The 11,430-nt window shown below is 39.0% G+C and overlaps 2 protein-coding genes across 4 annotated transcripts in view; one reads left to right on the top strand and one right to left on the bottom strand.

The window, feature by feature from the left end:
• abhd2b (abhydrolase domain containing 2, acylglycerol lipase b) overlaps nucleotides 1–2,093 on the top strand; it is a 15,131-nt gene extending 13,038 nt beyond the window's left edge. For both annotated transcript variants that reach the window (XM_016661494.1, XM_007573458.2), the window contains one exon: nucleotides 323–2,093. In XM_016661494.1, coding sequence (XP_016516980.1) covers nucleotides 323–525 — 203 coding nt within the window. In that variant the 3' untranslated portion in view covers nucleotides 526–2,093. The remainder of the gene's footprint in view (nucleotides 1–322) is intronic.
• A 573-nt stretch (nucleotides 2,094–2,666) lies between these two features.
• rlbp1b (retinaldehyde binding protein 1b) lies at nucleotides 2,667–10,984 on the bottom strand. Of its 2 annotated transcripts, none has more exons than XM_007573460.2 (8): nucleotides 10,889–10,984; nucleotides 10,398–10,470; nucleotides 6,674–6,802; nucleotides 5,642–5,846; nucleotides 4,903–5,081; nucleotides 4,233–4,391; nucleotides 4,039–4,149; nucleotides 2,667–2,853 (listed from the first exon to the last, which is right to left on the bottom strand). In XM_007573460.2, the coding sequence occupies exons 2-8, from the start codon at nucleotides 10,407–10,409 to the stop codon at nucleotides 2,725–2,727; spliced, it is 924 nt and encodes a 307-aa protein (XP_007573522.1). In that variant the 5' UTR covers nucleotides 10,410–10,470; nucleotides 10,889–10,984; the 3' UTR covers nucleotides 2,667–2,724. The 2 variants fall into 2 exon arrangements, with proteins under 2 accessions (XP_007573522.1, XP_007573521.1); XM_007573459.2 differs by having other exon boundaries at nucleotides 10,398–10,441; nucleotides 10,889–10,953.
• Nucleotides 10,985–11,430: the final 446 nt, after the last annotated feature.

Below are 11,430 nucleotides of genomic sequence, written 5' to 3'. Positions count from 1 at the left end.
TTTTTATTTAAAGAGACAGAGGCCCAATTTCAAGGCGTTAAAACTATGAAGTCAAATTTCTCTAAGTAATGTTGGATATACATATATGCATACATAATATTTTTTAAACAACTGAAGTTAGCATAGTTACTCAATTATGCTCTAAAATGACACCTTGTGCCTAGAAAATACATAATTTTAAAAAAATCTAAAATTCCAAGTTCTATAATTATTTGTAAAACACAAAATGAATCCGATATTCATGACCATAATAAGTGGAAGTGAGCATCTTACCAGAACTGCATGTGAGATTTGACCTTCCTCTCTCTCTTTTGTACATTAGACAAAATGCCCAACGTGATGTTCGCCCTGACTGAGCACGGGGGCCACATGGGCTTCTTTGAGGGGGCCGTTCTTTTCCCACATCCCCTCACCTGGATGGACAAGGTCATAGTGGAGTACACCGACGCCATCTGCCACTGGGAGAAGAAGCAGCAGGCCTGCCAGAGGAGCAGAAACTCAAACTCAACCTCCCATCAGGACTAAAACTAAACCTCAGCAGGTGACGCAAAGACTTGACCAGGAGCACGGTTGACCCGAAGCCTACAGATCTGCTGGGTCAGTTTACGTACTCTGCAGAGCGCCAGCTAATTATTCGTTACTAACGCCGATGAAAGCACTTGATCAGACCGACTAACGAATGCTAATATATTTGTGTTTAAGCCTGCATAAAATTCAGTTTAGTTTTAAGCGGAAAAGTCCTGTAGAGATCGAGACCGACGTTCGTTCCTGTTGCAAAACTTGTGGGTTAGGACTGGTTTTATTGTTTACACTGTTTTCAGATGTCCTTATTTCCCTAAAATGACTAAACATATCAGCTGCTCAGAACACTTTAAAAAAAAAGAAAAAACTTTTAAACCTAAATTGTTGTGTACAATCATTAGAACATCCTGACTGTACTGTACTATATGAGCACTTTAAACCAACATGTTTTTTGCATAGTAACACAGACATTGCACAGCTTATACCATTCCAAGAACACCTTAATTTATTTAACTGTGGTTTTCACTTTAATCCTACCAAACGATACCATCAACCCACTACTTTGTTTTTGTTTTCTGGTCTCTTTCAGCTCCATTAAAAGCTACAAGTAGCTTGTGGCTTAGCGAGCGCTTTGGATTAGAGATAATTGCAAGATTGAAATAGTTTGGGAGGTTTATTGTTAATCTGGTTAGCTTAGCATTCCCCTCATTAGCTAAAAATGCTTGAAACAAAAGCATAAAGTTGCATAATTTCTCACAGTAACATTATTGTGTCGGAAACAGGCGAAATTTGAATTTGGAAATAGTTTTCATTAATTTTTTTTAAATCAATTGTTCGCTATGCTATTAAATAAGAGTCCTACATTTTTGAAGTAAACTTCTGCTGAGAGGTATGAGTAGTTAATATCTTACCTGTGGTAGATTAGTCTACTGCGACACCTAGCGAAACATGCAGAGCTTCCAGTCAGATATAAATCCCAACAAATAAAACGTTCTCACAGTTTCTGTCTAGAAATAGCTCACATGACCTGAGGAGGGTAGTCAGTGAGGCACCATCCCCTCTTTCCGTTTTCCATTTAAACAATCATTAGCTTCTGCCAAATGTAGCTGAAGACAGAGTTAAGGTTCATAAAGTGCTTTTCAAAATAACCACCTTGACATTTTTGTCTGAAGACGTTTCAGCCTCCAGAACCTTCTAGTCTGTATTTATGCCAAAGACGCTTGGAAAGTTTTAAGCAACAGGTGAGATATTAACTGCTTATGATCTCACAGAACCCCTCTTTCAAAAAGAAATCTGTTGTTTCTGTAAGAAATGTTTATTATTTTGTGCAATTGTATATTTTATATGCTGTTCAAATGAAGAGGTGGGTGTTACTGAAAGTCAGTAGATGATTCTGTTTTTTTATGCCTCTATTGTTGATCATTAATCGTTTTTGTCTCTTTTCTTTGTTAAACATGAATCTCAACAGGTCTGTAACAAAAAGGTTTAATCAACCCTCTGCTTTATAGATCTCGTCATTCATGATTTGTTCTCAACAATTCTTAATAAAATGACCAAAAGTTATATTTATATACAGTTTATTGTACATTTATTGACATTGTTGCTGGTGTACAGGGTGGTGTGTCGGGTGAAAACTTGCTTTTATTCTGAAAGTGAATGTAAAGAAAGAAATGCCAGACATGTCATAAAACAACTTTAAAACTCCTGAAATCTGTTTAAAATATACTCCGTTGCCACGGCGATTCAGTCGTAACGATGGTGTTTGAAACATCATTCCTGATGGGATTTTCTTTTTCAGCTACTAAGATGTGGTGGGAAATCAGTGGGAAGTGGACAACATTTTCTCTTTTAATGTAAAAAGAAATATTCATTTTCCAATCAGGTTTCTGTGTGAATTTAAACTTCTATCTGTTTTGGGTAAAAGGCTTGTTAAATTACAAAGCCATTTGTAATTTCTGTTCAAAACTCATGAGTTAGAGACTGTAGAAAGCTAAGGTTTCAGCTCGTTACTGCCCCCTTCCTGTAGAACTGGGTTTTGTGAGAACATCTGGAAAACAGACTCTTCTTCAGCCTTTCACACGCTCTCCTATGTTTCATTCATAGCTACTCTTCCTACATCCACACAGCTGGATTATTCTGTTACATTTTTTTTTTCACTGCATTACAGCTGTCAGACTGCTGGGCAACAGGTTTCTACGATGACTAGTCGAACAGTTTGTTCGCCGTGGCCTTGCCGTCGTACTTGGAACCTTTTCCGTCAAACTCAGACGGAAGAATTTCGGGGTCAAACTCCTTGTAGTAGTTTTCCAGCTCGTCTCCGTGGACGAACACCTACAGCAAACAGAGCGGCTGTCAGGGACATTTGTGCAGGAAACCACTGACATAGTTAAATTAGTGTCACATAGTAGATAAAAAAGATGTTTGGAGGCAGCTGTTTATAACATTTAAGCATCTCTAGTCAATCTGAAACCGTTCTTGGAAACTTCTGCTTGCACATAATTTAGAAGCGTATTTATACCCCCCTGAGGGCTTTTTTTTCTTTTTAAGGTTTCATCAACAAACTTCAGTGTATTTTTTAATCCGATTAAAAATGAGTCTGTACTTGACTCAAGACTGACTCTTATGTGCATTCTTTTTGCTTGAGCTCAGCCAGATTGGATGGAGAGGATCTATGAAAATCACTCTCCAAGACTCAACCCCATATTCTCAACTGTATCTACTAGAGGTGCACCGATAAATCAATCAGACGATAAATCGATCAGATGATAAATTGATCAGATGATAAATAGGCCTCCATTTCTTTAATTTTGGGAGATCAACCAATATTTACATGACAAACCGATTTTATCTAGCTCTGCAAAGGTGTGAAAATCAAATCCGCCCACCAGGTGAGCAGTTAGCAATATTCACCCCAAATGTTGCCAATTTAGTGACTTTCTCAACATATTTGGCTATTATCATTTTTTCACCAGACAAAGACTTTTTAAACATCTGTTCAGAAAACTGTAATCTGTCAATACAAAAACACAAAATCTTACCAAGTAAATATTGTAGCACACTTGATATAAGACAATTCTAACTCATCAGTAACTTTTCAGCAGGACACGAGAGCTAGCTTTAAGTAAATAATTTCATAATATTGATAAGGAAAAATGTACTAGTTCCACTGGGAGACTGTTTCCTTTTAACATGAGAAAAATGTCTTGCTATGGTAAAAATATATATTTTCCTCAGTATTAAGGAATCGTTGACTTAAAACAAGTTCCTATCTTGTTGAAAAGTTCCTTCTAAGTTAGTTTTGCCTTATTTCAGTCTATTAAGATATTTGCACTAGAAAATAGACCAAAACACTTGGTAAGATTTTGTGTTTTTGCAGTGTTGCACCCGTAGGATCAACAGTAAGACACATTTGTTATCAAAGGGTACCAGAGTAAACACACTGATCTTTGTGGTTGTGACATGAAACCATTAAAGATTGGCACAGAGAGTTTTTGGAAGGTTATGTTTGTGACTTACTCTCTCTAGCAGCTTGCTCTTCATGAGGGGTTTCACCACATTGTAGGTGGTGGTGAAGTACCAGGGCTGGTGGATGAAGTGCACGGCCTTGAAACGGGCTGGGAAGGAGTCCTGGTGGGACACCAAGAGGAACACGGTGAGGCAACCCGATCCTTTGAGCGTTCGGCGAAAGGAAAGCTGGACTACAACCCTACCTGCAACATGTCCACCATCTTCTTGAGCTCGGTGGGTTTGATGCCTGACGCTTGCTGCATGGTGAAGCCCTTGAAGTTTTCAATGATGCAGAAGCCGTTGATCTGAGTCTCCTCGTTCTCCAGCAGCTTCTCGAGGATCACGCAGTAGGCCCGCAGAATCTGAACACACAAGAGATTGCCATGAAAGCCTCATCATATCTGCTCCCAGTCGCCATGGTATCCATGCATCTTTAAAAACTCTTAAATTAATGCATCTGAAGTTAAGGCTTTAAAATGTCTTAAATTCTTTCTGAAAAACATAAGTGAGCTTAAACACAATCACAGGTCTTAAATTTTGTTGTGGCAGGATTATTCTAATTGTTTTTCTCACTGGACTGTTCTGACAGGCAAACTTTTGAATACGTTTGAAGCTACCGCTAACTAGCTGCTAATATGCCCTTGCTAGCTAGCTTTTCTGCATCTGTCAAGGGTAAGAGATAGACACAAACATTCGTTGTCATTCATCTTGGCACTACTATATAAAATGTGCGGTTTTACAGTGTACATTGATGTTGCGGTACAGGTCTTAAATTTAACTCATGATAGTCTTAAAAAGCCTTAAGTTTGAGCTGGCGAAATCTTCAAAATCCCTGAGTTACGCTTCTCCTGACTTGTCCTTTCAGAGTTCCACCTCGTCAAAGGTGATCTCCTCGTAGTCCCAGTTCTCAATGTTGAAGAGCAGAACCACGCGTCCGTATTTGTCTCTGCTGTGGAGGATGCCGGGGTAGCCGGCTTCGATGGTGCTGCGCACTGCCTCCGGGGTCAGGTTCTCAAACAGCTCGGGGTAATCCTTCCTGAAGCGGACATATCCTGGACGGAAAGCCAAGGGGAGGGGTCAGTCAGGCCCTGCTGGGTTTTATCTTTGAAAATGAACTAGAAAGTGCCTGTGTCAATTTATGTTTGGAGTATGAAATGGATTTATTTCATGTGATTAAAAATGCACTTATATTTAGGCGAAAGTAATTAGTACAGTGCAGCAGAAAATTAGATATTTCACCAACAACAACCTCACTGGGGACAGTTTTGACATCTGATTTTGCTGCATTTTATTAAAAGTTGTACGAATAGGATGACTATAAAACATACAATGTGACATAAAGTTCATCCAAGTCATGAAAAGGGGGAACATTTTACGGCAATAACTGATTTAAAGCGCTCAAAAATGGCGGCCATGTTGAAAAAAGGCCAGAATCTTCAAATTGAAGTGGCTAACAGGAAATGTGAAGAAAAGAAAAAAAAAAGTAAACAAAACAAAAACATATGACCTGAGAGTTTAGAATCTGAGTTTTTATGCATGAAATATTTTTACGGTAGTATGCTGCGCTAGTATCAGTAAATTAAGCTCCGTTCTGCTTGTTGCTTTGACTCACCCTTCATGAGGTCAAAGGCTCTGGGTACGTCGTACTTCCTGGCGCGGATAAAGCGGACCAGCAGACTGTCTGGTTTCTCCCCAAAGGTGTCCTGCACCCCCTTAGCCAGGTCATCTCCGGCCTCCGCCTTCTCCTTAATGATGGCTCGAAGCTCCTTCGCTGCCGACACGCGCTTCTCATCCGTCTCGTTCAGCTCATCTTTGGCCTGAAGGGGGAGCCAAACCTGACATTTAGCTAACAGTTCACAGAGATGAGTTTAAACACGTCAGAAGTGACTTGGTTTGTTTGTTGTGTTTTTTAATAACCACTGTTATACTGCAGCTGTAATCCAGCAGACCAAAGGGCCCTGAAAAAGTTCAGAGCTGTAAAAGTTATTGGAGCATCTTGATCTGGAAGAAGCGCTATGTTGTTTTGTTGTTTGTTTTTTAGGTATAAGATGAAATTATAATAAATGGGTTTGATTGGACTTGAACTTGGACTTGGAAATTACACTTAGGATGTCTGTGCTTCCTTAAAAAGTCTTACATTTACGTAATTAAAATTAAGGCCTTAAAATGTCTTCAATTCATTGGGTTTAAAATAAATTGGTCTTAAATTTTGATTTGGCAGGACTTGTATATTCTACATAGTTATCTTTTTGTAGGACCTTACTGCGATGTAAAACTTTGACATTTTCACTTTGTTCTGTGACTCAAGATGGCTGCAGGTGCTGGTAGCTAGCTGCTAAAGCTAGCTAGTGTTTTTAAGCCAATTATTGGTAAGTGCAAATTTACCATCAGCTGACTGGACAATGTTCGTCTTAACCATTGGCTCACTTCTGTTGCCAACCTCTGCCATGTATTATTTATTTTGTTTTCTGTGGTGTTGCAGGTCTTAAATTTAATTCGTAGAGGCCTTAAAAAGTCTTAAATTTGAGTTGGTGAAACCTGCAGAAACCCTGCTTGGGAACATTTTGCGTTTAGTGATTAAGTAAAAACATGGTCCAGCTAATGAGTTGAACGAGGATTGAGGCAACAGTGCAGATGTGGATACCTTCTGCCTGGTGTGGTCTGGCAGGTTGGCGCAGGGTCCAAACACGGGGCCGTGGTCCTTGATGGTGAGATGCTCCAGCTTGGCCCTGAGCGCCTGCTCCTCCTCCGACACCATGCGGTAAGTTCCACTCTGAGGAGAAAGAAAAAGTCGCTCAATCAGTTTGTCCCCTTTAAACAGAGCAGTTTTAAATGAACAATTATTGCTGCTGTAGAGCATCCAGTCAAATATGCATTTCTCTATTGCACAAAAGACAGATTTTTTACAGTGATAAAGTGATTGTCAGGATAAAACATTTTTTTTTATGCTTCATATTTGGTCCCTGATTCTTTCCCAGAATTTCATACTTACAGGAAAGATCTTGCTCACAATCAAGGGCATAAATACCATCTCATTATTGGGGGGGATCATATTTTTTTAACAGCAATTTTGGGGGGTCGGCAAAGTTATAGTAGAATGTAACGTAAAATGTGCTTTAATTTTTTTTGTGTGTGTTCAAGCTGCAGCACCAAAACTAAACAACCTGCTGAGACCCATAGAAGTCAAACTAAGATTCAAATGTTGCTTAGATATGTGTGGTTCAGAGTTACAGATCTAATCTCTGCTACATCTTTATAAAAACTTAAGCCTCTGAGTAAAAACAAGTTTTAATTAATAAGTAACTCCACTTAATAAAATTCCTCATAAATATTGATTTATTGTAGTGATTCTCAATACAAGTCATGTGTTATTTAAATTATAATTTAAGTTGCTTTAAACTTTTTTTAATTATTATTTTGGGGGTAGAGGAGGTTCATGTCCGGGATGGCTGAGAACCTAAACATATGTAATAATTGAATATTTGGGAAGCATCATAACTTAAACTTAAAGGTCAGCACCACAGTTTTCTAGAAAAATATTCAGATTTTATTTTGTGGTTTTAAAGGCTCTCCGTTGAAGATGGTAAGAAATAAAGGCATATTTTATTTATTTATTTTTTTACTATTAGCTTCAATAGTTCCTCTGCTCTCGGCTCCCATACAGAGCTGTCGGCCAGTGCTAACTCTCAGCCGCTCCGTTTCAAACTCTTCTTATTAAAGTAAGAGTTAGAGAGCTAAATATAATTGAAATATTGACTACCTTCGACAGAAAAGGGAGCTAAGTCTATGAAAGCAATGTAGCAGTTTAGCTAGTTTTGATTTCCAAGGCATAAGGTGGCAGTTTATCATGGTTCAGCCAAAGTAATGAAATAACAAACTGTGTATTGTCAATGTGTTTCTTTCTATTGAGCAGTGAAAGTAAATAAAACGTTTCGCTTTAAGTATTTATTTACTGGAGGGTTTTTTGTTCGTGCTGCAGAGCCGCAGCTAACAGCTAGCTCCTCACTTCACCGTCTCTAACGGAGGCTGTGCCGTTCAGCAGCGCAGCTGTTGCTCCTCCTACACTTTGGACTGAACCATTGTTCTAACAATAGTGGGGGGACCTAAAAAATAATTCTTATTTTTTTTCTTAGATGGAAGGGAGATTTGCTTTGTTCTGTGTTTCTATTGCCTTTTTATATTGATATTGTTTAAATACAAGGGATTCTTTCATGATTTCTTTAGGGGGAACAATTCTAGCCTTTTCCAAAATTCCCCCCGGCTTCCCCCTGGGATTTATGCCTGTGCTTACAATGCTGGTAAAATGTTTGCACAACACTTACCAAAATCACCATACACCCCTATGAATGTTTGGTTTAAATCCTCTTTAGCAAGTAGCTAGTGGTTTCACCACTTCTACTATCAGAAACGGTAGAGCTCATTTAGCGATTCTGGTTTTCCATACGGACTCAGCCTGTAAATGCAGTCCATGCATTTTTAACAGATTTAGGTTAGAGATCATTTTTCTGTTGGAACACCCAACTGTGTTCATGTTTCTAAAGATACATGAGGTGTGGAAATGGAGTCATTTTATTCTTATTATTAAAGCTCTGCACACGTTGCATCCAGGAGCGCTTTTGGCACGACGCCATCTTGGATATTCTCTAAATCAAAAATACGGAGTGTGTACGAGACGCCATCACACAGATACGTCTGGAAGTTATTGGAGCCCACAAGACAAGTCGCTTGGCGTATTAGTGCCATTGTACATAGATAGTAAGTTTCGGTCAAAAATCTCAGAAAATTGGGGTGTGCTGTGGTGGTGCAGGGGTTAAGCACAACCCACATATGGAGGCCCTAGCCCTCGACATGGCTGTTGCAGGCCCGAGTCCCAACCTGGCGACCCTTGCTGCATGTCCTCCCCTTCTCTCATTTCCCATTTTCCTGTCAAATAAAGGCCACTAGAGCCAATAAAACCTTAAAAAAAATTGGAAACTTGTTTGACTTTTGAAGTCTGAAATTTCCAAGTTTTTTTTCTTGAAAATTTCTGAGATTAATCTCAAAATTTGGAGTTTTTTTGGTGGAAATTTACTTCTCTTTTTTGTATAATAATTCACACTTGAACACACTTCTTCAAGACCTAAAATGAAACCTTTAGCCAGTGCAGAGCTCTGGATGAAGCTAAACGCTTTTCTATGTCCATATAATTCTGTCACATGAGCTGGTTGTGCTCTGAGCTTCAGACATCTAATCCACATGGGTAGGAAAGCCTGTTCTTCAGTGTTATTGGACCATAATCAATAGGCCTCAGTGTGTGTGTGTGATTTTTATTAATCTTGCTCACATGAGTCCAGGAAAGCCTGTAAATGCACACCGAGGACGACGTGTGAACCAGGAAACCAGATTAGAAGCTCAGGCTACCGTAGCTGCTGGTGGCTGTCGTTCAGTCACGGCTCCTTCCCTCCTTTAATTTTGACCAAGATTTTAAAGATGCCATACAGTGTTTTGTTTTGTTTTGTTTTTTTCTCTCTCTAACAAATGTGCACTCACAGTAAAAACACATCTTGATAAAGTGTGGATTTCGAGCTACGGGATTAAACAAAGAAGAAAAAAATAAAAGGTTTATTGAAGAAAAAAACCTAACTGAAACTCCTGTGTTTGTTTTGGCGGAAGTGACATCACAAAAGGCACAAGAATCAAGCCAGTGAGCTTTCATTAGTAAATATCATGACTGATCTCAATGTGGATGCTGAAGTTTTTTAGTTTCTTTTTTTTTGTTTTGCTTTTGATTCCAAGGTGATGAGGAATGCCGTCGCAGCTGGCGAAGCTGAAGCAAATCGCGACATTGGTCGTCTTCAGAAGTTAAGCTAGTAAAAACAATTTAATATTCCAGTTTAATATTTTCCATCTGACCAAATTCGACACGTTTTTACCTTTTATACAATGAATAAATGCAAACGCATTAGAGAGTTACAGTTCCTTCCAGTGAAACCCGAAAAATGTGGGACTTTTTTGGCACGAATGGCTGTAATATTTGGCTTTAGCTGCGCAGAATGAAAGCAAGCACCTCCATTAAATCAAAAGGGAGAAAACTACTAACGCCTCCAATCAGTTGCCTTACGTGATGTCATATCCTGTTGCAAGCTTGTTTTTGATGAGGGTATCTTTTAAATTTAAAATTAAAATTTTTATTTGTATTTATAAATAGAAAACTGACCCTGATGTGTTGATCAATGGCTAACAAACTATGCCTAAATCAAGTTAAGAGTTATTTTACACACACTTAAGAGTTATTTTACACACACACACACACGCATACACACACACACACACACACACAAATAGTTTTAGAAGCAGCTTTAACAGAGTAAATGTGGGAAAATACTTACGACTACAGCCATGCTTCCTGCTCTTCCGATCGGCTTTACGAGTTCTGCAGAAAAACAGGGATTTTGTGAATTCCTGTAAATGAGAGAACAATCAACACTCTGTGCTTCCGTATTAATCCCCTTTATTCCGTCCTCCCGGCTCTCAGGGTAACCTGACTGAGCTATATTTGATGCTCGCCTATTTCTGGAGGATTTGTCAGGAGGTTTCAGGCCCTTTTAGGTTAATTGTGAACTCAGTGGACATTAATATAGTTGTTTTTGGTTTGTTAACATCTCAGTACTACACTTATTGAAAGTTTAAAAGTATTTTTTATAAATGATTTAATATTGCATGAAGACTTTATGTAGGAATGACTGAAAACCAACAATAAAATCTTTCTAACAAGATGAAAAACACTTTTCTGTGGAACTGAAAGATTGAAGGGAATGGTTTTAATTTCTGCCTGACGTCTACAGCAGGAGGATGAAGATGCTGAGGAGAGGAAGCTTACCTGATGGTGATGTGGAGGAGAAGGTGGAGAGTGGCAGCGGTCGGTGTGGACCAGAGGTGGAAGGGACCTGGGATTTTGTAGTGCTGGGATTAGTGGCGTCACACCAGATTACGGCCAGCAGATTTTAGTTTTTTTTTTTTTTTCTTCGTGTCTCCATTCAATCAGCGTGAAAGTGGCACTAGGTGTGAGGGGAAGGCGGGCGGAGGAGCTCCTGTTGAGAAAAGGGAAGCCGGCGCACGTTTTCTGGTAATGTAATGTTTCGAACAAACTTCGGGATTCGATCAGATTCCAGGAGGATTTAAATGTGACAAGTGACGGACAAGTGGAGTCTCTGTTGGTCTGCTTCACATTTATTAATACCGTTTAAGGTTCTTTCAAACTTCATGTTACAACTTGAAACGTTTGTATTTTGAATGACCCACGACGAGAAGGGGTGAAGTTTATCTGTACAAAACATTTCAGCAACATTACACAGCAGCTCATTTTTAAACAAGCAATTATAAACGCTCCATTTTGTCAATTGAGCAAATATAAGTCAAGTA

This window comes from Poecilia formosa, unplaced genomic scaffold, assembly GCF_000485575.1.
Source record: "Poecilia formosa unplaced genomic scaffold, Poecilia_formosa-5.1.2 Scaffold330, whole genome shotgun sequence".
In the NCBI taxonomy this organism is placed as follows: domain Eukaryota; kingdom Metazoa; phylum Chordata; class Actinopteri; order Cyprinodontiformes; family Poeciliidae; genus Poecilia; species Poecilia formosa.
This window is presented reverse-complemented; position numbering and strand designations above follow the sequence as displayed.

Excerpts from the sequence above, each read along its gene's own strand:
- rlbp1b (XM_007573460.2), bottom strand. Across the intron at positions 5,082-5,641 it reads AGCCTTTGACCTCATGAAGG|GATATGTCCGCTTCAGGAAG; the intron begins GTGAGTCAAAGC and ends CTTTCCGTCCAG. Across the intron at positions 2,854-4,038 it reads AGAGCAAGCTGCTAGAGAGA|GTGTTCGTCCACGGAGACGA; the intron begins GTAAGTCACAAA and ends TGTTTGCTGTAG.